General features: G+C 45.8%; 1 protein-coding gene across 1 annotated transcript in view; it reads left to right on the plus strand.

Moving 5' to 3' along the window:
• Grhl2 (grainyhead like transcription factor 2) overlaps window positions 1-27,385 on the plus strand; it is a 102,292-nt gene that overhangs the window by 68,507 nt on the left and 6,400 nt on the right. The window contains exons 10-14 of the mRNA XM_052161447.1: window positions 1,892-1,979; window positions 2,408-2,547; window positions 4,066-4,097; window positions 9,887-9,981; window positions 13,239-13,324. Coding sequence (XP_052017407.1) covers window positions 1,892-1,979; window positions 2,408-2,547; window positions 4,066-4,097; window positions 9,887-9,981; window positions 13,239-13,324 — 441 coding nt within the window. The remainder of the gene's footprint in view (window positions 1-1,891; window positions 1,980-2,407; window positions 2,548-4,065; window positions 4,098-9,886; window positions 9,982-13,238; window positions 13,325-27,385) is intronic.

Here is a 27,385-nt window from a genome sequence, read left to right on the forward strand (position 1 = left end):
AAAAATAAAAAAATAGGAAGGAGTTTGTGTACCCTTGGGGTGTGTCTTGAGTGACATAGACTTTGTGGGTAGACAATTAAGACCTGTGCTTATTGGTGTGAATTCCGGAGTTACGCAGTGCCTCCAGCATACTGCTGAGCGTTGTGTGCGCATCCAACAAGCAATGCTGCCTTCCCAGCACCCACTGAGGCCTTGCTGGGCATTTAGCATTTCTCTGTTCAGATGCACAGGCTCTGCAAAATTTTGATGAGTATTATATAGCAGATATATCTGTATTTCTGAATGTTGTCCTTGCTGTGAATTTGCATGACCTTTAAGTATCAATGACACTCAGATTTTCGTGTGAAAGCATCACAGTCCCCTCCCCTCTGGTCTCGGTGTGTAACAGGTGTGTCGTGACTGTCTGTGTCTCTTCTGTGTGAAACATGGAGCAGTGGCCGCTTTAAGAACTCCCTCAAAAGCCACATGCTCTTGTGGACAAGTTCCCACTGCGTCCTAGCCTTGGTCAGAACTGGGACTGTCCTGTGGCCTGTCCTGTGAGTCAGCGTGACCAAAAAGCCCATCTCGTTCTTTTTAATTCAAGCCAAACCATCTGTATATTTTTGGAAACCATTTTATCTTTATCCATGTGTTTGAATAGATTAAATTCTTTTTTATATAATTGGAATTTGACACTTTATGTGTCATGTTCCAAATCTGTTCGGCAATTTTGCCTTTCCTTTCCTCTTTTTCCTTTTTCTTTCCTTTCCTTTTTTTTTTTTTCTGTCCAGAGAGGAGTGCATTTTATTTTACCAAATGTGACTTCTGACAGTTTCAGACCATTTCTGAAGGTCAAAGGTTGCTTTAGGCGTCACTCTTCCCTGAATGGTTACTGCAGGGGGAAGGGGTTGTGAGCATGGGTCAGGGCCTGGGGAAGATGCTCAGGCTTGGTGTCCCATGAATGTCACCTGTCTAGCATACGGTGGCTGAATTCTCCTGAAGGAGAGAGAAAGCAGGAGGAAACTGCTGGGATGTCCCTGACTGGGGATCAAAAGAGGAAAATAAGTTCACAAATGGCCCGAAAGAAAGATAAGCAGTGACTGGTGCAGGCAGTGGTGATTGGAGCAGGATATAAAACTGTATTAAAGAGTCAGTTTACAGGCTGGAGAGATGGCTCAGTGGTTAAGAGCAGTCGGTGCTCTTCCAAAGGTCCTGAGCTCAAATCCCAACAACCACATGGTGGCCCATAACCTTCTGTAATGAGATCTGATGCCCTCTTCTGATGTGTCTGAAGACAGCTACAGTGTCCTTATATATAATAAATAATTCTTTTTAAAAAAGTCAAATTACAATGAACAGAAGTGGATACATGTGTCTTGTGTGGTAGGCACCATCTCTAAGCACATAGGAGAATATCAGTACTTCCCTGTGCTGAGAAATCCCTCATTTTTGTGTGACCACCACTTGGAGAAGAATGCCCTTTCTCCCCGTGGCTCATAACCATATGCACAGGAAAACTTGCACAGGGAAAGGCCGTTATATTAATAGCACTGAGTTATTCAGCAGGTGGCACTGAGTTACAGAACTCAGCCTGTTCTTTCCTCGTGGATCCAAAAATCAAGTTCATAAAACAGGCATGAGACAGGGAGAGGAGACCTGGGAGAGGCGGCCGAGGTCAGAGCGCAGCGCGGAGATCTGTGCGTGTTCTCACTGAGCTGCAGGTCGAGGCTGCCCTTGCTTTATTTCCCATCTTCATGCTGTCTGAGTGTGTGCATGTGTGTTTGTGGGCATGCTCATGTACATGCATATGTCTATGTGTGTGCCCGAGTGTGTGTGTGTGTGTGTGTGAGACAATATCCTTGCATCCTCTGAGAATATACTTTAGTTGGTCTCTCTCTGTTTTCCCTACCAGGGAGCAGAAAGAAAAATCCGAGATGAAGAGAGGAAGCAGAACAGGAAGAAAGGGAAGGGCCAGGCCTCTCAAACCCAGTGCAACAACCGTGAGTCTCCCCCTCCTCCATACTGACTGTGCTAAGTGGGGGGACTGCAGCTAGCCTGGTCCTTTGAGAAGACAGAAGAAACAGGCTGCAGGGGAAGGGGCAGATGCCCAAAGGGCGTGCTCTTGTCCAGAGACAGGGCAGCGTCCGGATGTAGAGCCAGCAGGAGTCCTCCTCTTAGACTGGGGCTCAAGGGTACACATGGGTCAGCAGGACGTGGGGAAGCTTCAGTCCAGGTCGAATGGATTCTCCCAGAATCCCATGTGTTTCTTGTTTGTTTGGGCCGGAGGAAGGACCGTTAAAGTGTAACCACGTCTAGGGTGCTGAGAACGCTCTGGGGGAGAACCATGGGCCTTGGCTAATGAGGCAGACAGCTGAGTTCTCAGCCGTGCCTAACCCTGTCCCTGCGTGGGCTTTGTGCTTGTACACAGCCTCTGATGGGAAGATGGCCGCTATACCATTACAGAAGAAGAGCGACATCACGTACTTCAAAACCATGCCTGACCTGCACTCACAGCCTGTGCTCTTTATACCAGATGTTCACTTTGCAAACCTGCAGAGGACCGGACAGGTAAGACTCCCGCTCTCCACAGAGCAGACCGCAACTCTCCTTTGAGCTTGGTTAGTGGCAAAGCAAACAAAGTATAATTCCATACAAAAGCAGATTTTTACAGAAAAGACTGTCTTGGGAGAGAATACTGGGATTCTAAGGCAAAGAAAGGTGTAAGCTGTTATTAGAAAATCGTTGACAGTGCCAATGGAGGAAGTTTTGTGTCAAGCAGACTCTATCAGTTCCCATACTGCCACCTAGTGGTGAGAGGACTGTATCAATAACTTCATACATTTGCCCAGTTAGGGAAGCGAAGATCTTGTCAACAAATGTTTCCTTAGTAAGTTAATATCTCTCATTGAATGGATAAATAATTTCTCATATGAAGGAAAAAGAGAATATTGGATATTCCTTCAAATACATAAAAACTAAGTCCTATAGTTATAATTTACAAATGAAAGGAAGGATTAGAAACTAAATGGTCAACAATTATATAATTATGACAGTGTAGTTTTGTGGAAGATTATGCAGATGCTACAAATTTAATGGTGGAAACTATGTATCTACAGGAGAATTAATTATGATATTGCTCAAATGAAAATAAAAAGTAAGGTCTCGATGAGTCTGTATCTAGTGCTCCAGTACTGACTGGGCCTGCTCCTCACCTGCTGAGGGCATTTCACATGCTAACTGATGACTGGGTCCTCTGTAATGGAAGGCTTACAGAGTTCTGAGATGAGGGCGGTTTCTTTCTTCTCCTCTTTAAGATCTCCTCTCCCGCGGGAGAAGTGAAAACTGCGGAGAAGAAAGATGTTTCTTAGCGTCAGCCACACACACTTGGGGTTTTAATTTTGCACTGATAGGTTTTCCTTTGACTCCAGAGTCCTTGGGTGAAAAGGCTGTTCTGAGAACTGGCATGACAGACGCACCCCCCCACCCCCACCTCCATTCTGAGTGCTGGGACTGACATCAGTCTGAAGGAGAGATCTTGTTAGCTTCATCTCTTTCTGGAGAATGTTCTGTGTAGTGATGAGGCAGCTGTACAATTAGAGGATCGTGGTATGTGCCTGTGTGTGTGTGTGATTCCATGTTCATGCTATAACATGGTAATAAACATATCCATACTTTTTGCATGGAGTAGATTTCTACTAAGAATTACTTTAACATTTCTATCTTGTCTTATTCCATAGGAACCAAGATATAAGAGTCAATATTGTATCTTGTCCAGAAAGGATAGCCGACAAGGGTGTGCGTGTGCGTGTGCGTGTGCGTGTGTGTGTGTGTTTGCCTCCTTTTTAAGTTTTCAAGCATGTAGCTGTTGTTTCTATGGAATAGGGTTGTCTCCATGTCTTGTAGACGAGAAAGAGTTGAGTCTAACTGACCTGCTTCCTGTCACAACTGGGGCCAAGTTGCCTTGTCACTCTTGATAGACTCATAGGCACAGCACTGCTAATCCTGAGAGACAGTTTGCCTGGTAAGACAACTCATGCGTTTCCCTGTTTTACTCCTTTCCTCCATGTGCCTTTTGTTTTCTTACAGGTCTATTACAACACGGACGATGAGCGGGAAGGGTAAGACAGCAGCCATTTCCTTCTCAAGCACTCACTGTTTGTTTGTGTGGGTAGCGATGGACCGTCCAGCCTGAGGCCACCCTGGAGAGGGAGCACAAGTACCTCGTGCTTGTGACTTAGAACTGAGAAAGTAGCTGTGGGGTGGCAGCCGGGTGACAACCTTCCTCCTAGCGTGCTCTTCCTGTGCCCCCTTCTTCCTACGCTCTGCCTTTGAATAAATTCTCAGTCTATGGGAGAGGCCCATCTGTTCTAGTGCACTATGTACTGAAATCTTTCTGATCATTCTTCTTTCCCATTGTTTGAGCTGAACACGAGATCTAGTTAAGACCTTGAGAGCTTCTCCTGCTTTTAACGCACTCTGGGTAGCCAGCTTTGAGTGGCCTCAGCAGGCTGAGAGCCTGGTCACTGTCCTGTGGCTTTTAGATAAGAAATTCTCTTCCACTCTTTCCATGTGTGTATCTGAGTAACAGGAATAGGAGATACGCTCCATCTTTGCAGAGAACATATGCCCGCCTATAGACTTTATGAGAGGGCTGTTTTACGGCCACGGAGATGGCTCTTTTCTAGGCCACAGTAGCATCTGTGCCACTTTCTTGAGCTGTAGGTGTTGAGCTGCCTTCTGCTGGAGTATTGCCAATGATGGAATGCCCTTTGCACAGGAGGAAGCCATTCCATTGTTTCTAGGGGCCGGATGCTTTCGGCGGGAGGAACACTGCACGTGGCTCCTGGCTTTGGGACACCTGAGCATGGCAGGCTTGGCTTGGTGACATTCAGGTCTGTGCAAAGCAGATCTGGGGCACAGCTGGGGCAGGTATCAAAGTTGTTCCCCCTTATAGTCTAAAGACAAGAGACGCCTCTGCTAGCTCGAGATTGCCCTTTGATGTGTCATCTAGGGTTTCAGCCCTTGACTGACACTGCCTTCTTTAGTACAGTCTTTTCTGGTTAATTATTTTTTGGAAACCCCACATAGACACAAAAGTGTGCTTTACGAATGTCCTCGTGGTCTCTCGCTCTAAGCACACAGCAGCTGAGCTTGCCACAGTAGCTTCTCCCTCAGGAAGAGCATTTGACTTCTGTCCGTTGGCTTTTGCTCTCCTCTGGAGAAGCATTTTCCTCCCTCAGTATTCAAACTTCTTTTCTTACCTGCAACTGTTCTTAGTTAAAATAAAGTTTTATCTTAATCTCCCTCATGGAAGATTACTAAATTTAAGCAAACAGAAATAAGTCATTTTGCCTCTGTGTATGTCTGTGTACCAGTTGCATGCCTGTTGCCCAGGAAGGCCAGAAAAGGGCATTGGATCCCTGTGAGCTTCCTTAGGAATGCGGGGAATTGAACCCAGGTTCTCCGGAAGAGGGGCCCTTAACCTCCCAGCCAGCTCCCTCCAGCTAGACCTCTAAGGTTGTTTGTTTGTTTGCTTGTTTGTTTATATCTTCTGGAAATTGGTTTTCAGAATTAAAAACCATGTTTAGAACTGCATGAATTACAGGTTATATTGGGAGCTCTCCCATAAGCTAGATACTATATTTTTCTCTTAAAGCAAGTTGTGAGAAAAATTAACTTGCTTCTTTTCTCTTAAAGCAAGTTGCATTTATTCTCCAATATCTATTCTAGGCTCCTTGTTGGCATTCATTGTATATAACTAACATCCCAAGGTCATTCATCATATATAACTGACATCCCAAGGTCATTCATCTTATATAATTAACATCCCAAGGTCATTATTCATCATATATAACTGACATCCCAAGGTCATTCACTGTACATAACTGACATCCCAAGGTCATTCATTGTATATAACTGACATCCCAAGGTCATTCATCATATATAACTAACATCCCAAGGTCATTCATCATATATAACTGACATCCCAAGGTCATTCATCTTATATAATTAACATCCCAAGGTCATTATTCATCATATATAACTGACATCCCAAGGTCATTCACTGTACATAACTGACATCCCAAGGTCATTCATTGTATATAACTGACATCCCAAGGTCATTCATCATATATAACTAACATCCCAAGGTCATTCATCATATATAACTAACATCCCAAGGTCATTCATTGTATATAAGTAACATTCCAAGGTCATTTGTTGTATATAACCAGCATCCGAGGTTATTTCCCCCAAACCACAGTCAGGCCTAGGCCTCCTCATTCTTGTACACCCCATACCTGGTGAAGGAAGTATAGCACATGTTGCTGATCCCCTTCCTTGAGCAGAAGTTGGCAAGTGACAGACAGAGAGAGGGTCAGATCTTTCTTGCTGGTAATGGTAGTGGTGGGGTCCCAGGCTGGCCTAACACACACCATGTGGACCAGGCTGGCCTAGAACTCATGGAGATCTGCCTGCATCTTTCTCCTGAGTGCTGAGATTGAAGGCCACCACACCCAGCCTAATCACCAATTTTGAATGGCCTACTGACTAAGAATGGTTTTCAGTAGTTTAAAAACCTCCAGGGAAGTAGTTTAAAAACCTCCATGAAATAAGTACACTGGAGCTTCTGTAAGGAATGTTTTTCTGAAATGCAGCTGTATGGTGTTAGTTCCTTTATGTGCTGTCTATGGTTTCTTTGGTGATACAGCAACAGAATTGAGTGTTTACAAGAATCTGAAAAACCTAAATGTTGTTGGGACCTTTTCAGACAAAAGCTGCCATCTTCCATCTCAAAGGAGTTAATTAAACAACTGTGCTATGGCTAAAACTGAACCTCTAAAATTGGTTATAAATTTTCTAAGTATTGATTAGAAAATCAAGCATAGTGACTCATGCCTATAATCCCAGAAATCAGGGAGCTGAGGCAGGAGGATCAAAAACTTGAGGCCAGCCCAGTCTGTCTACATAGTAAAAACTCCCATCTCAATGCCAAAAACAAGTAGTTTGTTCTTTTTATCTTGAAATAGAAATAATAAAATTTCAGTGGTTGGAACAAACGGAAATGATTAGACCTATGAATTCTAATCTTTAAATCACATATTTTATAAGAGACAGCATGGCGTCCTAAAAAGGATGTTGGCTTTGAGCTCAGGACACGCAGTCTGTCCTTTGGACGGCCCTTTATCCACCTGAGACCTCATGCCAGCCTCTGGGGCTCTGGTCTCAGTGTTTAGGTCTATACTGAGGATGCTGTAGCAGGCTGTCCTGCAGATCTCTGGGCTCCAACAACACTCTATGTTTGCCTAGCCCTGAGGTGGCGCTGTCGCATCGGGCCCAAGCCTTTCATCCCTGTGATTTTGACTGTAAGTCCTGGGTACCTTTGTGGCTGAAAGCTTTAACCCTGCTTCAGACCTAACCCTTAGTCGTGCTCTTCTGGTGAGTCTTACTGCCATTGCTGCTAGTAAGGGCCCTGCTTACCTTGTGATCGATCCCACACGCCCGTGGCTGAGGATGCTGCTGCTGGCCTTGGGTTTTTCTACCTGATGGTCTAAAGTGTCGTGTAGTATCACTGGCCTGGGCACCAGACGCCTACCTGCAACCTGCACTCTTTTTTATTAGAGAATAGGCAAGTCATAGCCGCATTGTTTGGTTTTGCTTTGAAAAATAAATGACACTGTTGAATTCAGAACACATAAAACTTACTGACTCCTACTGGGCTTATAGATTTAAAAGCGTAGAGAGGCATATATGGTCTCCCAAGAGAAATGTGGTTTATCTGAGACACTGTTTTAATGATAAAGGCTCCTATGGCTTGGAATAAGGTGCTCTTAAAAGTCAACTGAACTGGAAAAAATGTAAGTGAGTCTTGCTTGGTGAAAGAGTTCGCCTCACACAGCATGAGAAGGTGTCTGGTAGATTTTCAAGCTACTAACCATTTATTAGCTTAATGGCGCCTGGGCACCGTGTGGATGATTCTTTATATCTTCTAGTTCTAAGTTCATGGTCACTCCAGTTCCCAGATGAGACAGAGTACCACAACCTGCTGTTACCACAAAGCAGAGGGCTCAACAGAGGGAGCAGTGCCCTGAGTTCATTACTGCCTGTAGATGGGACTTGAGTTTCAGATTTTTTCCCCTTAGCTGCTTTCATTGTTTGACAGAGAGGAGGATATAGTAAGAGAGCTGGCTCTTGACGTCATTCCCTACCTTACCAGCGCCTCAGATTGCTTGGGCAGCTCTGCCATGAGGCGGTTCCCTCAAAGGCGGCACAATCGTCTTTCCCTGTGAGCTGAATCACCCTGTGTAAGGCCGACAACACATCTGAGCCTTGTGTGGTCATGTGAGCCTTATGTGGACATAAGGACTCAGATTGTAGATGCTCAACTGGCTCCGTGCCCTCAGGAGACTCAGGCGAGCGGGGCGGAGGGCTGGCTTTGAAGCCGCCTGGACTAGTTAAGGACCTTGATTGCCTCAGGCACCCTGTGGAGGCAAATTAAGCAGCATTGGCTTAGTGACACAAGCATGACTAGAAATATTTCTGGACTGGACCTGGATTTCTGCTAACCTTACTTGGGATGTGATGAGTGACTCTGGCAGAAAGCCCACTTGGGAGCCTCAGGGTTTATGCTGTCTGCAAGACTGGGGTTAATACAGAGTCCATCTCCCGTGCAAGACCATGCATTGATTGAACTGTTTGCTGTGGATGGGAAATCTAGTCTTCTCCATTTTTCTTTTCCCTCAAGCCTCTCCAGCCTGAGGCCACCATCTTAGTCCAGCACCTCCATGCTGCTTATCCTGAGTCCCCAACACTCCCTGAATTCTCTTGAGAGCCTCTTTTAAATTTTAAAATGTTTATTATTTTAAATTCTGCATATGTATGTTGCATATGGGTGTGTACACATGCGTGCAGGTGTTCATGAAGATGAGACATGTTGGATCCTTTGGAGCTGGAGTTACAGAAAGCTGACCCACCTGACATGGGTGTTAGGAACTTAAGTTCGGTCTCCAAGACCAATGTATGGTCTTTAGTGCTGAGCCACCTCTCCAGCCTCCTTTTAAATTTTATTAAATTAATTAATTAATTTTATTCGACACATAATATTTGTACTTATTTATAGGGCATGGTATGATCATTTGACAGTGTACACAGTGTGTAATGATCAACTTGGTATAATTAATATTTCCAGCTCCTCAAATATTGTCATTTCTGTGTCAACAGCTTCCTCTTAAAGATAAGGAGACTAAGGTCTGTGGAAATTGAGAAACATGTCCAAATTCGTACAGTAATAAACTATAAAAGAGGGATTTTTTAGTCAGCTGAGGTAGTCTGACCCCCTGAGGGCCTGCCCTAATAATTCTGCTAAGTGATCTGCCACCTACTGCTTCTGGGCCAGGCGATCCCCATAGAAAGACCCGCCTGGGATCTACATGCCTGAGATTAAGGACAGTGGATCTCCGGCCCTCTTCCTCTCTAGCAGTCCTCCCCTTTCCATGGTGCACCTGGAATACACAGGGACTTTGTAAGCAAATGCAGAACTGTCAGAACTGACCCCACAGAGAATGCTCAGGGCTCAACACCACCATCTTTCAGGCGGGAGTGCTGGAGTCTTCTGTGGGAAGAGGAAGGGACAGAGGACTGGGTGAGCCTCCCCTGTGGCAGTTAGAAAAGAGAGGACTGTAGGAAATCAGGACAGCCCCCAACAGAGCTCTGTTATCGACTGCTGTGTTCTAGTGGGCCCTCAGGAGCACACAGGAGGGCCAGGCCTCAGGTGGATGAGAAGGGGCGGCTGGGACTGTATGAACCGGGGAGGGCAGGCGTGAACCGGGGACGGCAGGCGCTCTCTCGCTGAGAACGCCCTCACTGGGGACACTCTGTGTGTGTAATCATTCCTGCTTGTCTTCCTCAGCAGCAGTGTTCTCGTTAAACGGATGTTCAGGCCCATGGAAGATGAGTTTGGTCCAACACCGTCTAAGCAGATTAAAGAAGAAAACGTAAAACGAGGTATCTCTCCATTCTGACAGGACTTAAGGCAGGCTGTCGTGGTGTGAGGGTCAGGGGTGACTTGTCAAGAACTCACTCCCTGTGACAGAATCGTTGCTAACCTTGGTGGGCTCTTCCTTACATTTGAGGCTACAGGCTTTCTGTTGCCTTGGGGAACCGGTTATGTGTCTCCTGACTCATCCAGAGACTGGCTGTGTGTGTGGGGTATGTGTGTGTGTGTGTCTGTGTGTGTCTGTGTGTGTGTCTGCGTATGTCTGTATCTGTGTGTCTGTGTGTGTGTGTCTGTGTGTATGTGTTTGTATGTGTGTGTGCTGTCTGTGTGTCTGTGTGTGTGCTGTCTGTGTGTCTGTGTCTGTGTGTGTGTGTGTGTCTGTGTGTCTCTGTGTGTGTGTGTCTGTGTGTGTCTGTGTCTGTGTGTGTATGTGTGTCTGTGTGTATGTCTGTGTGTATGTGTTTGTGTGTGTGTGTGTGCTATCTGTGTGTCTGTGTGTGTGTGTGTGTGTGTGTGTGGTGTTTGTGTGTCTGTGCCATCCCCATGAACCAGTGATTTGGAATTATTCCATAGACAGAAACATCAACAACAGGTTGGGCCCGCCCACACGTGATGGTGGCTCCCAGTTCGCCATCACAAATATTCACCTCCATTCCTTGGAGTCTCTTCCTCCCTAACTTTATTTAGGGTTAGGGAAGAGTCATGGGGACACTAGAGTCACCCTGGTGATGAGTGTCATTATACCTCACCTCCACACTCAGGCTAGGAACCAGCCCAACAACCACTTTTCAGAGCTCGTGAAACTGGCACCCACATTGCCTCCTGAAATAGTGTTGGGCTGTAATTAAAAGTTAAGGTGAGGTTTCTGAAACATCAAGGACAGACACAGAGGGCGCTGTGCCTTACTAGCAGTAAGTTTGCCCTCCCCTCCCCCTCCCCTCCCCCTCCCCAGGAAGTTCTCTTTGGAGAAGGATGGAGAAGTCACCAGGCCTTTGCTTAGGGCTCTGAGCCTGTTCCCTGCTCCAGGGTCAGTGGCGACTCCTACCGGTCATTTGTCAGTTTCCTGAAGCCGTCATTATTGGCTGTTTTTCCTTTGTGGCCACTTGTCAGAGTGACTGGGTCACAATCATTTTGGGGCTCCCCGAGAGGCGGCCTGCCTGCCTTTGGCTGTACGGAGGCTGGGCTGTCTTGTGGTTGTTCTGCTGCTGTTGGCAGGATGATTATTACCGTGGCCACACCACGGAACAGAGCTAATGAGAACAGACGGACTCTCAGGGCAAGCCTGAGTGTGTGGAGCTGGCACACCCCAAGGATAGCTGTCAGCAAGCCCCGCTGGAACTGCCCTGCCTGTCTGCCCCCCAACCCCAAAAAGAACCAACAGACTTGAACCCTTTCCAGCCCCCACCCCAGCAACGTCACAGACGGCGGCTTGAACAGAGGCTATTTATAAGGAGTGTTCATTTTAATAGAGTGTAATCGCAGGTCCCCAAGGGTCAGCTTTCTCCACTCTTTTTGTTGTTGAGAGCTTCCGGAAGAAATTACAGAATTTCCAGCAAATAATAGCCGTCAGCAGTGTCTTCTTCCTGAATGTAACTTTCCTTGTCTGATGTAAGTGGGGTCCGCATCCTGTGTTATTCTGCACACTGCTCGAGTTGTCTCTGTTCACGGGAGCTTTGGGTTTCTAGGTAGTTTAACTGACATGCCGGCTTCACAGTATTACTCCTTCAAGGGACTCAGTCTGTAAATTTTAGGCGATGTAGTCAGTCTTCATATATAATTGGCACGTCATTTCTATATTTGATAAAGAAAGCACTGTCTGCCTCTTTCCCCCTCCTCCCCCTGCCCCTCCTCCCTCTCCTCCCTTCGCCATATTCCAATTGATCATTCACTGGCCCAGAACGGAGTTTGGGCAGAATCCCTGTCAATGTGGCCTTTGTAAGCACTGATTTAAGAAAGTCTTTGGGATGGAAGGGGAGGGGGAAAGGGAAGGGAGTGGGGAGGAGGTGTGGGGGGGGTTGGATTTAGCTGATTTCATTTTCCAGTTCTGCTTTTGTTAAGGAAATAATAGCGGACTATTGTTGAGATCTAGGCTTATCAATGGCTTTGGATTTTTTATTTATTTTATTTTTTATTTTATTTTATTTATTTATTTATTTATTTTGCTTTTGTTTTGGGTTTTTTTTTTTTTTTTTTTTTTTTTTTTGGTCCTGGGCAGTTTTCCTTAGTGTGGACAGATGAGGGGTTTCAGCTTTTTCTTCCCTTGGAAGGAAAGTTATGCCTGCCACTGAGGACAGAAAGAGTCGTTGTCCTTCTGGGGCGGCAGGACTGTACCTGAGTGAGGGTGGCCAGTGGTTTCTCTGGGTGCTGAACTCCCAGCATGATGGCACTGTAGGCCGCCAGGTGATCAGGAGAAGCAGTGCCATGGTGGCCATGTCTGTGGGGCCCAGCAGGTGCATCTGTGTCTCCCTGAGGTCTGTCCACATCTCTCAGGATCTGCGGCCTCTGCCCAGCCCGTCTTAGTCTGCACGCTCTCCAATTCAGAACTTGCACAGAGAAAGGAATATAAAAGCACGCTGTGGCTCAGCCAGAAGGTTCAAGAACCACGACTACTTCCGCGGCTTCTGTAGGCTGAAGACTGGGTCTTCATCTGTGTGCTGGGCCGAGACCAAGCCTACCACACGGACCTTACTTCACAGAACGGGCAGACAACCCTAAGTGGTAGTTCCTAGTGTCTGTCTCACAGATAATCCAGGCATGGAGAGATTGACTCATTAGGGCCACAGCGCGGGCTGAGCTGGACTTACCCTCAGATCTGTGACTCTCCACCTCCTGGGACACTCTCTCCCTCACCTCGCCGTGGCAGTACCTGGCTGGGAAGCATTGTCTCTTGCTTTCCCCTCATTACGTTCTCAAGCCTGCCTGCCTCTCCTAGTGGACCACAGACTCCCTAAAGGCACAGGCTGGGGTTGACCAGCTCTCTGCTACAAGCTCAGCTCTTGGTATCTACAGCCTGTGGCATCTAGGAGCCTTCAGTGGTATTCACTGAATGAGCAAAGATGCAAATATAAGTTATAGGAAACGTGGTCGTAAAGAGACCATGTGTCCACCCGGAGAAACTTAAGTATGGCTATAGGCATGACAGCATTTATATCACTGTAGTCATAAGCCTGTTGGCAGAGCAGGTGATGTCAGCCTGACGCCCCACGTGACAGACAGGCAGCGGTCCCAAGCCTCTGCTCACTCTGGTCCCTCCCTTCTCTTGCAGTGCTTTTATATGTGAGGAAGGAGAATGATGACGTGTTCGATGCTCTGATGCTGAAATCCCCCACGGTGAAGGGCCTGATGGAAGCGGTAAGCCACAAGCCCCCTGCAGGCGCCCTGCCCGTTCGCCCAGGCAGAACTCATTTAGTCCAGTGCTGGAGCCTCCACAGTGGCTCAGAATGAGCTTTTGAAAGAAAATGAAGAGTTGAGGTCTTTAGAACTCTCCACCTCTGGGCAGGGTCTTGGTGAACGTGCTCAGAGAGACTCTTGCTTGGTTTCAGAGTAGTCATCCCAGTCAGATGCTGTGGAGGAGGGGTAGAGTGGGGTTTTATTTATCTGTTTGTACAAAGCCAGATTAGGTGCACATAACTTCCAAATATACACAAAACAAAAAACTACAAAACCAATACACTGTGGTATCATATTCCAACATGAAGAGGAAGATGTGTTGTGAATTACGATGCTAGAATTGATTTTCCTCTTCTCCTCGCTGACCTAGAGCAGGGTTGGTAGCACAGCCATGGGGAAACTGTTTTATTCACACACTCCTGACCCAGCCTCGCCCATGCCACTGGTATAAGCAACATCCTCATCCTCGTCTCGGGTATGGCTGTGTCGTAGAACATAAGGGTTTTATCGTGATGGAGAGCAGCAGCGCCTCTTGCCTCTCCTAGTGCGTAGCTGGTCTGAGACAGGTTCTGATGGGGAGACATTTGGGCTCGTGGCCAAACACTGCAGCATTTGAGTGAGTTCCCGAGTAATCGTCCGAGTAAACACGGACACAACGCGTTCCATTTATTTAGCTCACACACCACTGTCTTTTTCCTTTGGGGTGCTATTGTGAACGTGCTGCCGTGAACATCCGGGCGCTAGGTTTTGTTTGGTGTCTGTCTCCATTTCTTTGGGGGTAAATGGGGAGAGAAAGCAGGTGAACCTGTGTGTCCGAGTGAACAGTTGTGAAACACTGAATGTAGTATGACTGTCTGTCTACAGCTCTTACTGATGATCACAGTGAACAGTTGTGAAACACTGAATGTAGTATGACTGTCTGTCTGTCTACAGCTCTTACTGATGATCACAGTGAACAGTTGTGAAACACTGAATGTAGTATGACTGACTGTCTGCAGCTCTTACTGATGATCACAGCGAACAGTTGTGAAACACTGAATGTAGTATGACTGTCTGTCTGTCTACAGCTCTTACTGATGATCACAGTGTGGCTGCTGTGGGTTTCATGTCCCCAGGTCATCCTGAGCAGAGCAGCATTGTCACCCTCCGGAGAGCACAGCAGGAGGGCTTGGTAGCTTCAGGTCTGTTGTGACTTACGAGGCAGCACTGACTTCTGTTTGACACAAGCCAGAAACAAACCCAGAAGTAAATGCAAGAGTGTGGAATATATCCCTTCTAATGCAACATTATTCTTCTTATTGTTGGCTTTTTGTTTTGTTTTGTTTTGTTTTGTTTTGTTTTGAGACCAGGTTTCACTGTGTAACCCCAGCCAGCCTGTAATTCATTGTGTGAACAATGCTGGCCTATATAATTCAGAGCCCCACCTGCCTCTGCATCACGATCACTAGGATTAGAGGCTTATGTCGCCACCACCACCACCACCCCTGGGTTCTGATTTTATACTGACAAGGAACAGATATTACAAAAGGCCTAGAAAGGATGAGCCAAGATTATCTATCTATCTATCTATCTATCTATCTATCTATCTATCTATCATCTATCTATCTATCTTTATTTATTTTGTGTTTTTGAGACAGTTTCTCAATGTAGACTTGGCTATGCTAGAACTTGTCTCTTGATCAGGCTGACCTCGAACTTACAATAGCGGTCCATTCGCCTCTGCTTCCCAACTGCCGAGATTAAAGGCATTTTCAATTACTTCCTGGCTGAACCAAGATTATTTTTTTAAATGACCTTGCAGTTGCTAAAGGATGAAGAAATGGCCTACAAATGTCTGTAAAATATTAAGATTTCTTTGAACAGCACTGGCCGTTTTCACGCCCCAGTCCGGCTTTCAAGAGCAGATGAAAATGGTGGTCATGGGAAGGACAGGGTTCTTTCACGGTCGGTTCTAGCTCAGTCCTGCCTGCTGGCGATGTGGCTTTGCTGAGGATCTAAGCTGCCCTGGATTCTGGCCTCAGCCTCCCGAGCACTGGAAGTATGGGATTGTAGGCATGCACTGCCGGGCCCTGCAGAAATTCATTTATACCCATTTCCTCTGGACATTCTGCAGGACAGGTAGTACAGATCTAAACCAGGTCTGAACTTCTGGGCTCTGCTGGGATCGGCCTGCTGTTGGTCGTCAGTGTCTTCTTGTTTCCTTCCATAGCATCTGGGCAGTTCAAATGCCCTGCAGACGTGCTCACGGTGTACCACTGTGGAGCCAAAGGTCACCTCACTCTCCCCAACGGCAGCTCAGCAGCCAGCCAGCCTACACTTCCCTTGATCCCTTCAAGGGGGTCTCCTTATTCCTACATTGTTTTGGTAGCTGGTGATAGTAGGCAAGAAGGGCTAAGGTCCCTTTGAGCTGCAAAGTGAAGTTAGGTTCCCTTAAAATTCCAACACAATCAATCTGCTTGCTTGCCAAGTGTCGTATTGAGAAAGGTGGCCCTTTTAGGTCCCTCAGGAGATATGGGCTGGTAGTAAGCGATAAACAGGACTTTTATGGGCTATAGGGACGTCACAGAAGACCACAGACCTTCAGCATGTTATGAAGATAGTGTTTTTGAAGATTATTGGATCTTGCTAATATAGTTCTAGCCTGAATTTATTTGGGTCTCTATAAGGTAAGAAAACACTCGATTGTGGATCCTCTGAGGACTAGGACTTTTTATTATGTTCACATTTACCAGTACATGTTTGATGTTATAGCATATATGTGCATGTATACATACATTACATTAATATGTATTCATTGTATGTATGTATTGAACATATAAACATAAATTTTACTCTCATCTCTCCATATCTAGAATTCTTTCCACAATTCTCCATAGTACCAAAGTTTTATATAAAGTGGCATGTTTCTATGTCATCTCTGTACATCCTTCCAAATGCTTTAAACTATCCATAGTTTACACTACCTAATGAATGTAGAAGCTATGTAAATAGCATTGTTTAGTAAATAATTGTTGTGGATGGGCCTGGTGCTGTTTGTATGTTGATGCTAATTCCGCTCCCATGGGAGGATCTCTGGACAAGGAGTGAGTCATACTCAAGTGACTTCTTGTGAACCAATCCCCTAATGAGTAAAGGAGCCAATCCCTGGGGAGTAGGCGGGACTTCTGGGTTGGACAGAGGAAGAGAGGAAGCAGAGGAGAGTTAGGATTTTTTGGACAGGGATGGAGTGAGGACAAGATGTAGCTACAAGTGTCTCCTGGTTTTAATGGTGGATCCATCAGGATTCTCCACCAGAGGATTTAGATTTAATAAGGCTTATAAGTTAGGATTTTAGTTGTTGCACCCAGTGATGGAGTTATCATTGTTTCTGAACTAAGTTTGTGTGGTGTTTTCCTTCACACTGTGGCTTGTCTGTGTTTCAGAGAGAAAGGTATGGCGGCAAAGCATGGGTTCGCTTGATGTGCACCACAAAGGCCATGGGGGATTTGAAGCGCGGGGTTGGTGCGGTAGCTGCTCACCAGTGGGAACCTAGCCCACTGGGTGGAGAGGTCGTGGAGTTCTGAGTCAGTCTCCACGAGATAAAAACAGGCCAGCCATTGCCTGTCATTGCACGGCCGGCCAGGCTGCTGAGGCAGAGGCCTCCACAAGAGTGGGAACATGCTGGTTCATTTTTTATTATTTCCCGCAACAAATAATGACCAAAAAAAGTCTGTACACATTTACTAGAATACACAACTTTTATAAAATACTTTGTATTTTATAAATACTTTGTATTTTATAAATACTTTGTATTTGGCCAGTTAGACCTGTGGGTGCTGAACCTGTAGTTACAGAAGGCAAACTGTGTATATGTGTGTATATGCATAATATATTTATTAATACATATATATTAATAGTGGCATAAATATGAGTGATGTGTGTTTGTGTAAAATAAGCCCAGATGTGTAAATGTGTAAATACTACCATTTAGTGGCCCGTATTATAGTCTTTGACCTCAGAAAACTTATGTTCAAAATCTGGCAGTGTTCCTTAGCAGCTAGGCAATGTTTCTTAGCCTGCTCTTCATTCCTAAAATGGAAACAATATGATAACCTGGCTCCCGGGGCCATGGCGAGACCTGAGTGAGACAGTGCCGGCAGGCACCTCTCTGGCCCATAGTGTTGGCGTCGGCTGTTTTGTTTGTTTGGTTGTTTAGTAAACCAGGCTTTTGAGTGTGAACCAGCATCAGAAAACACACAGTGCTATTTAGATTCTGGGTCCTCAGGTTGTCTAAGAGGATGGAAAGTTATTTGGATCACAAATCCATTGTATAGTAGACAGTAAACTGCCCTTGTGAAGTGTCTGCCGAGGTGGGGGAGGGGGAGCAGGGGGAGGAGAGTGGGAATGTTGCCAGTGTCTCATCCCAAGTTCCTCAGTCAGAGGAAGATGCCTGTAGCTGAGGGATGGACTTCATGTGTCACAGTTTGTCCAGTGTCCCACAGAAAGCTAGCCTCAACACAAGATGGCCAAGCCTTCATATTTTGTTTTGACTCAACTTCAGAATGATGCTGTCGTTTAAAGTTTATTTGTTTGTGTGTGTGTGTGTGTGTGTGTGTGTGTGTGTGTGTGAGAGAGAGAGAGAGAGAGAGAGAGAGAGAGAGAGAGAGAGAGACAACTAAGAGTCTTGCAGGAAAATAAAAACCGGTCAAATGATGATAGAAAACCTCTGAAGGAAGCTTCTTTAGGTAAGAGACATTGTCCATCATGAGTCATCTGTGCCGTTGTCTTTGGAGGAAAGTGATTTTCTACAGGCACAAACAGCCCCACCCCCTACTAGGAACATAGTAGGGCTTACTGTTCATTGAGACCCCTCCCCTAGTTTCTTTTATCTATCTATCTATCTATCTATCTATCTATCTATCTATCTATCTATCTATCTATTTGATATTTTTTTATTTACATTTCAAATGATTTCCCCTTTCCTGGCTTCCCACTCCCCAAAAGTCCCATAAGCCCTCTTCCTTCCCCCTGTTCCCCCATCCACCCCTTCCCACTTCCCTGTTCTGGTATTGCCTTATACTGCTACACTGAGCCTTTCCAGAACCAGGGGCCACTCCTCCGTTCTTCTTGTACCTCATTTGATGTGTGGGTTATGTTTTGGGTATTCCAAGTTTCTAGGCTAATATCCACTTATTAGTGAGTGCAAATCCAAATGGATCAAGGACCTCCACATAAAGCCAGACACTCTGAAGCTAATAGAAAAGAAACTGGGGAAGACCCCTGAGGACATCGGTACAGGGAGAAAGTTTCTGAACAGAACACCAATAGCATATGCTCTAAGAGCAAGAATTGACAAATGGGACCTCATAAAACTACAAAGTTTCTGTAAGGCAAAGGACACCATCAAGAGGACAAATCAGCAACCAACATATTGGGAAAAGATCTTCACCAATCCTACATCAGATAGAGGGCTAATATCGAATATATATAAAGAACTCAAGAAGTTAGACTCCAGAAAACCAAACAACCCTATTAAAAAATGGGGTACAGAGTTAAACAAAGAATTCTCACCTGAAGAATTTCGGATGGTGGAGAAGCATCTTTAAAAAATGCTCAACTTCAGTAGTCATTAGGGAAATGCAAATCAAAACAACCCTGAGATTTCACCTTACACCAGTCAGAATGGCTAAGATTAAAAATTCAGGAGACAGCAGGTGTTGGAGAGGGTGTGGAGAAAGAGGAACCCTCCTCCACTGCTGGTGGGGTTGCAAATTGGTACAACCACTCTGGAAATCAGTCTGGCGGTTCCTCTGAAAACTGGGCACCTCACTTCCAGAAGATCCTGCTATACCACTCCTGGGCATATATACCCAGAGGATTCCCCACCATGTAATAAGGATACATGCTCTACTATGTTCATAGCAGCCCTATTTATAATTGCCAGATGCTGGAAAGAACCCAGGTATCCCTCAACAGAAGAGTGGATGCAAAAAATGTGGTATATCTACACAATGGAGTACTATTCAGCCATTAGAAACAATGAATTCATGAAATTCTTAGGCAAATGGATGGAGCTAGAGAACATCATACTAAGTGAGGTAACCCAGACTCAAAAGGTGAATCACGGTATGCACTCACTAATAAGTGGATATTAACCTAGAAAACTGGAATACCCAAAACATAATCCACACATCAAATGAGATACAAGAAGAAAGGAGGAGTGGCCCCTTTTCCTGGAAAGACTCAGTGAAGCAGTATTCGGCAAAACCAGAGCAGGGAAGTGGGAAGGGGTGGGTGGAAGGACAGGGGGAAAGAAGGGGGCTTACGGGACTTTCGGGGAGTGGGGGGCTAGAAAAGGGGAAATCATTTGAAATGTAAATAAAAAATAATATCGAATAAAAAAACAAACCCTCAGGAGACAGCAGGCATTGTCAAGGATGTGGAGAAAGAGGAACACTCCTCCACTGCTGGTGGGATTGCAAGATGGTGCAACCACTTTGGAAATCAGTCTGGCGGTTCCTCAGAAAACTGGGCATGTCACTTCCTGAGGACCCAGTTATACCACTGCTGGGCATATATCCAGAGGATTCTTCAGCATGCCATAAGGACACATGCTCCACTATGTTCATAGCAGCCCTATTTGTAGTAGCCAGAAGCTGGAAAGAACCCAGGTATCCTTCAATGGAGGAATGGATACAAAAAATGTGGTATATTTACACAATGGAGTACTATTCAGCCATTAGAAACAATGAATTCATGAAATTCTTAGACAAATGGATGGAGCTGGAGAACATATCTGTGAAAGATTGCCCTGACTGGTATAGGAGGTCCCAGGCCTCTGTGGCGACACCATCCAGACACAGGCGGGCCGACTGAGCCAGAGCCAGTCAGAAAGCCGGTAAGTAGCCGTCCTTCCTGGCTTCTGCCTTCCTTCCACTTGAGTTCGTTGACTCTGGGCCATGGTCTGTTATTTGAAGTGTAAGCTGAAACAAACTTTCTCCCCAAGTTGCTTTTGGTCAGCATGCTTTCCCAGTGTATCAGGAAAGCAGAGCAGATCTCCTGGCATAGCTAGAACTTGTTAGATGTTCTTAGTCTGATCCAGAAGAATGTACAGTTCAGAGGTATTTGTCTCTTGTTGTCAGCTGTGGGTGCCCTCAGACCCTTAGGGACAAATGTTTGTTAGTTGTATTTGCCATCTGCAGAATACATCCCATGCTGAGTGCTGTAGGCTTCTCACACACATTTTTTTTCATTTAATTATCATCATAACCTGTGTACATGGGATGGAAATAACACCATTTTACAGACAAGGAAACTGAGGTTGGACAAGATAGGTGCCTTTTCCTCAAACTCTTCTCAAAATGCTGGAGTGGCCCTAAGCTTTCCGCCGACTTAAGTCTAGGTAGGTAGACGTGCATATGTTAATATCTAAGAAGAATAGACAGTGGGAGTCTCACAAAGAATGGGGGGAAGGAAGAATCAACAATCCTATTCCATTGATCCACCTGCCTGTCACTGTACCAGTACCATGCAGTTTTAACACTATTGCTCTGTAGTACTGCTTGAGGTCTGGATACTGATTCCCCCAGAATTTCTTTTGTTGTTGAGAATAGCATTTGACAAAATTCAGCATCCCTTCATGCTTAAAGTCCTGGAAAGAACAGGAATTCAAGGCCCATACCTAAACATAGTAAAAGCAATATACAGCAAACCAGTAGCCAACTTCAAACTAAATGGAGAGAAACTTGAAACAATCCCACTAAAATCAGGGACTAGACAAGGCTGCCCCCTCTCTCCATATCTTTTCAATATTGTACTTGAGGTACTAGCTAGGGAAATTAGACAACATAAGGAGATCAAAGGGATACAAATTGGAAAGGAAGAAGTCAAACTATCACTGTTTGCAGATGATATGATAGTATACTTAAGTGACCCAAAAAACTCCACCAGAGAACTCCTACAGCTGATAAACAACTTCAGCAAAGTGGCAGGTTATAAAATCAACTCAAGTAAATCAGTAGCCTTCCTATACTCAAAGGATAAGCAGGCTGAGAAAGAAATTAGGGAAATGACACCCTTCACAATAGCCACAAACAATATAAAGTATCTTGGTGTGATTCTTACCAAACAAGTGAAAGATCTGTATGACAAAAACTTCAAGTCTCTGAGGAAGGAAATGGAAGAAGACCTCAGAAAATGGAAAAATCTGCCATGCCCGTGGATTGGCAGGATTAATATAGTAAAAATGGCCATCTTGCCAAAAGCAATCTACAGATTCAATGCAATACCCATCAAAATCCCAACTCAGTTCTTCATAGAGTTAGAAAGAGCAATTCTCAAATTCATCTGGAATCCCCCCTAGTTTCAAAGATGCCATCTCAGAGCCCCAATCAAGGCCTTTGCTTTTGGCTCCACCCTCCCTCCCCCCTCCCCTCATAACCTCCCCTCAGATTTTTTGTGAGTGGCCAAGGAATCACAGAAACAGTAAATTCACTTGAACACTGATGTTTGAGAACCGTGACCTGGTATGAATCCTCACGTGAACTGGCCCTGGTCCTTCCCTAAGAGCTATTTCCGTGAGTGGGAGGAAGGCCTCTCGTATCTGTTATGGGGGGCTAGATTCCTGCAATGTGTTTTGAAGCTAAGGAATACCCACCCCACTCCCACCCCCACCCCCACCCCACCATTTCCTGAGTGTACCTATGGGTGTGGAATTGGCCCGGCCTCTCCTCCATTGGCCCCTGGTAGTTTGAGAAGACCAACTGTTGCCTCGGTTGAGGAAAGAAGTCCTCTAGAGCCAACAGACTCATAGCTCCAGCAGTAACAGTGTGGCCTCTGTAGGTCCCTGTGTACTTCTGAGACAGGAGCTGATAGTCAGAGGTACTCTCCCCCCATCCCCCAACCCCTGTTAACTATATTTCTAGATGAGCTGTTTGGAAGGATGATCTCAGTGTCTCCTCTAAAATGGAGTCCTCAGAGGCACATAAACCCTCCTGCAGAGCAGATAGCAGACACCCTGGGGGGCGGGGCTACTCCATCTCTGAAGACTAGGCTGGCCTGCGGAGGGAGCCTGCTCCTTCTTCCCTGTCCAGATTCCCCGGACTTGGATATATGTGCACTGGAGGGAAAAGGGCCTTGAAAAAAGTAGTTTACTCATTTTAGTGTGTTTTTTGGCATTCGCAGACAAGGTATTAGATGGCATTAAATGTTTTTAACAAAGCAAGTTTTAGCAGATTCTCCCTCAGTTTCTCCCACTTCCTGTCTCCATCCTCTCTGGAAACCTCCTTTGTTTTTCCTTTTTGTTTTTTTAGTAGTCTTTTAAAAATTTCTTTCTCTTTAAAGAAAGTAATTATTGACAGAGATGGGATGTGTATTTGTCATCTAGAAAGTAGAGTTCCCACCCTTCCTCCAAGTGTGAATAGACTTTTGAGTCAGAAGGCGCCATATCAGGCAGACTCATGAACTGTTTAGGGGTGGTGACTTTTTCTGTAGCCCACACAGATTTCCTACAGCCCATGAGCCAGGCCACGTGATAGGTAGCAGGAACAGGGTATGCTTACCTAAAACAAAAACCAAACGAACAACTGTGTGCTTCTGTGAGTGTGTACATGCATGCATGTGTGTGTTTGTGTGTGAGCATGGGCCGTGGCTTCTGTGGAGGTCCCAGAACGACCTTGAGATCCCTTCTCACCAGATTGAGCTAGTGTCAGCCTCTGGTTTGCTGCCGCACACTCTGTGCTGGCAGCTCCAGGGGGGCACTGAGGCTGCCCACATTCATAGCAGCATCTGGCCACACACACAGTTTGGAGTCCCAGACTCAGGTCCTCATGCCGTGTGGCTGGCACTCCACCCACTGAGCCATCACCCCACCCTGGTGTTGTTGGTGTGTAATGTTTCCTGTGGTTGTTTCAGAGTTTGCCCTGCTCTCACCACAAGCACACACAGCAGCAACGTGAGGAAGGAGCCTTGGCAAACCAGCCCAGCCTCACGGGAGGTAAACCATGGCCGTGCAGTCTTCAGGATGATGGAAGCCCTAGATTTATGAGAATTAGACGTGACTTCCTACCACAGTAAAGAGGGACTGAATTATTATTTAGCCTGTGCCTGTGGACTGGGGCTGCTTTTCTGTGGGTGGGTGGATTGGAAGGTTCTTCTCGTGTGTTGGCCCTCACCACCTGCAGGAAATCACTGTATGTAAGATCTAGACTCAGAAAAGTGGGGACGAATTCTCCGGGAGCATGACGCCACTGAGGGCCGGCAGCTTGGCATCATTTGGAGGGTTTTCATCTGTTTATTTGAGCTGCATGATATTGAGGATTCATTATGACATAATTAAGTTTTATACTTCAGGGCAGTTGGGGTGGTGGCAGCAAGGTCTATTTGTCTATTTGTGTTGGTGGTTCAGATTGACTTTTATGCAGCTGGGATTAAAACTAAAACATTCTTATAATATATCTGTGCTTTTTAAGGAAACCAAATGTCTAAAAGACTGACTACACATTCCTATTCAAACCACCACAACCCAGTAACCTTACAGAGTGAACTTTAACCTCTGAACCTCATAGCTTGTTCTGGAGACCAGCAAAGCCACGTCAGGGCCTCTGCCCGTCTGTCCTCTCTGCCAGAAATGGTCTTCCCTTATGTCTCCATGGGCCTCGATTCTAGGTCTGCCCACACACAGCTTCTCACAGGGGCTTCCCATACCAATCCCAGAAATAATATCTCTTCAGCTTTGTGCCTCCTTTTGCTGTATTTTACTTCAACTTGGTGTCTTGGTTAGTTTTTAATTGTCCACTTGACATGATCTAGAGTCACCTAGAAAGAGGGATCTTCAGTTGAAGAATTGCTTCAGTCAGATCAGCCTATGGCCATATCTGTGAAAGATTGCCCTGACTGGTATAGGAGGTCCCAGGCCTCTGTGGCGACACCACAGACACAGGCGGGCCGACTGAGCCAGAGCCAGTCAGAAAGCAGCCGTCCTTCCTGGCTTCTGCCTTACTTCCACTTGAGTTCGTTGACTTTGGGCCATGGTCTGTTATTTGAAGTGTAAGCCGAAACAAATTTTCTCCCCAAGTTGCTTTTGGTCAGCATGCTTTCCCAGTGTATCAGGAAAGCAGAGCAGATCTCCTGGCATAGCTAGAACTTGTTAGATGTTCTTAGTCTGATCCAGAAGAATGTACAGTTCAGAGGTATTTGTCTCTTGTTGTCAGCTGTGGGTGCCCTCAGACCCTTAGGGACAAATGTTTGTTAGTTGTATTTGCCATCTGCATAATACATCCCATGCTGAGTGCTGTAGGCTTCTCACACACATTTTTTTTTCATTTAATTATCATCATAACCTGTGTACATGGGATGGAAATAACACCATTACCATTTTACAGACAAGGAAACTGAGGTTGGACAAGATAGGTGCCTTTTCCTCAAACTCTTCTCAAAATGCTGGAGCTGCCCTAAGCTCTCCGCCGACTTAAGTCTAGGTAGGCAGACGTGCATATGTTAATATCTAAGAAGAATAGACAGTGGGAGTCTCACAAAGAATAGGGGGGAAGGAAGAATCAACAATAAGCATTTGGATAAGAGGCAGGTTAGCAGTGATCAGCGCAGTCATGAGTTCAGATTCTGTTCTCTCTGTCAGGAGTGGTATAACCTTGGACAGTGAGACAGATGGTATTGTGAGCCATCCCATAAAGGGGGTGCCAGGCTGCTCGGAGGCCCACAGTAGCTGGTACGTGTGATGCTCGAAGGGGCATGCTTGGGAGTAAAATAATACACAGTGGCAGATCAGATGACATCCCCTAGATGTGGGTGTTTGAAGGCTCTCAACTGCCAGTCCAACGCAGCCTCCTGCAGGCACCTCAGTAGCTCCTGGATCCTGGGTGGAGCCCACTTGCTCTGAGCTCAGGGTCTGTCTGACACAGCCCACCTGGTGTGTCCCATCACTTACCAGGGCAGTTCCCAGTGGCTGGAAGCCAGGTTCCCTCATCTCACAGAGCCTAAGCGAGCGCACAGCTCCGTGCACCTTGCATTAGACACGCGCGTTAGACACAGCGCTCTTCAACAAGTGCTTGCGGTGCGAGGGCTACTGCTGCTCTCGCTGCCGTAGCTCTGTCCTCAGCAGGCCAGAGTAGAAACGACTAGTGTTGAAGATGCCTGTTGTCTACTTCTGACTTTGGTCAAGTGACTTATGAGCTGAAATGCATCTGTTCGTACTCTGGACAGTGAGTCTTAATTGCTGAGGAGAGACGTGTCAGGAATGGAGTCCGTTCTCAGAAAAGGGGGTGGGGTGGGGGCTGAGCAGATGTAAGAGAGCAAACATTGTCGTCTTTAATTCACAATTAAAAAGAAATTGCACGTGACACTAACCAAAGATCAAACAGCCAAGCCTTGGAAGCCAGCTGAGAGGACAGTTAGGTATTGACCCTGTGACTCCAGGGCCCCACAGTGAGCGCTCGCTCGGATGGAAAGGACAGCTCTGCTGGGCACCCTACTGTTTCTTTTTCCTGGATGCCCTTGGCAATTTGAGATCCTCGGACTCTTTGAGAATTGTGCTTTTATGTATCTAAAATAAAGCATATAATTACAAAGAAAAGTAATGACTTGTGATAGGCAGCCACTGAGGTAACTGTGTTTGTTAAGTAGGAACGGCCCCTCCTATACATCCAGTGCGCTACGGGGTAAGATGAAGCACATGGCATGATGGATGAGATCAAAACAGTGACATGCACGCAGGTTCTTCTTATATAAAAGATGCACTATTTTATGTGTGTGTCTGTGCATCACATCTGTGCCTTGTGCCACGGATGTAGTGAGTCTCCTTGTGGGTGCTGGGAATAGAACCCAGGTCCTTTGCAAGAAGAATAAATGCTCTTGACCACTGAGCCAACTCTTCAGCCTACATGTAGAATTCTAATATATCATGAAAATATCCATGGTCTCCATCACTAACACACACACACTATTCTGCAGAGACATGCAGAGTTCCAGTTTGAGGCTAGTTTAGATATAGATGGGTGGATGCTGCCTCACCCAAATTCCCCTGCATCTCCCTGAGTATCCGCAAACTTCAGATTAGGAAGCTGTAGTTTTGGCCAGTTGTGCTGAGGGAATAACTCAAGAAACGGTGTGTACTTGGCTGCTCTCTAGTAGTTTCTGAGGACCAGTCCTGTTCACTGAGTGGGTTTAGAACTCCAGGGAATGAGTAAGGAAGTGAGGTCACTCTTGAGAACGCCATCACTTCAGGGGAGAACTGAATTCAATTCAGGGCCCCAGGGGCAGGACCAGTCATCCTTCTGGGATCCTCCCTCTCCTGCCTTCCTTCTTTTCTGGGTCTCACATATTCCAGGCTACCTTCAGAACTTGCCATGTAGAAGAGGATGGCCTTGAACCTGTGATCAACTTGGAGTGCTGAGATTACACGTGTGCACTCCACATCAACAACAGCCTCGTGCATGCTAGGCAAGCACTCTATCAACCTGTCTAAAACCAAAGTGGTGCCCTTTTGATTTGCATATACAAATATGGACCCGGGTGCAGGGAGGGGGAGTTGACAAATAGTGTGGAGAGTAGAAGTCACATAAAGAAGGATTTCTGAGAGGCTGATCATCTTTGAACCTCTCAAGTTTCTGTTTTGAATTGAATTAATGGTTCAGTTATCTTTGTTATATGTCTACACGACAGTCTCTTTGGGATATGTATGTGTGCATGCATTTTGTTATATAAACTAGATCAATCACTTCATTCTGATTTGTCTATTTGATTTCTTGATTCTGAACCATGCAAGTCTTCCACCATGCGTGGATCTTTTCGCGGCCTCCTGGTATCTGTGATGGTATTCTGGTGCTGCTGTTGGGAACAGTTTCTTGACTGCCGTCCCTTGCTCTTGGATTTTGCTTCTGGTGACGTCAGGCTGCTACTCCTGTGTTTTATCTGCCTGTTCATCTGTTTACATTCCCTTCAGATGGGAACTTCCAGCACAAGTTCCGTCTGTTTTCTTTGCTGCCTCCAGGCTCCTGTTAGAAACATGTGGACGTCTTCGAACATCTT

The sequence above is a fragment of the Apodemus sylvaticus genome, chromosome 17 (assembly GCF_947179515.1).
Source record: "Apodemus sylvaticus chromosome 17, mApoSyl1.1, whole genome shotgun sequence".
Taxonomy (NCBI): domain Eukaryota; kingdom Metazoa; phylum Chordata; class Mammalia; order Rodentia; family Muridae; genus Apodemus; species Apodemus sylvaticus.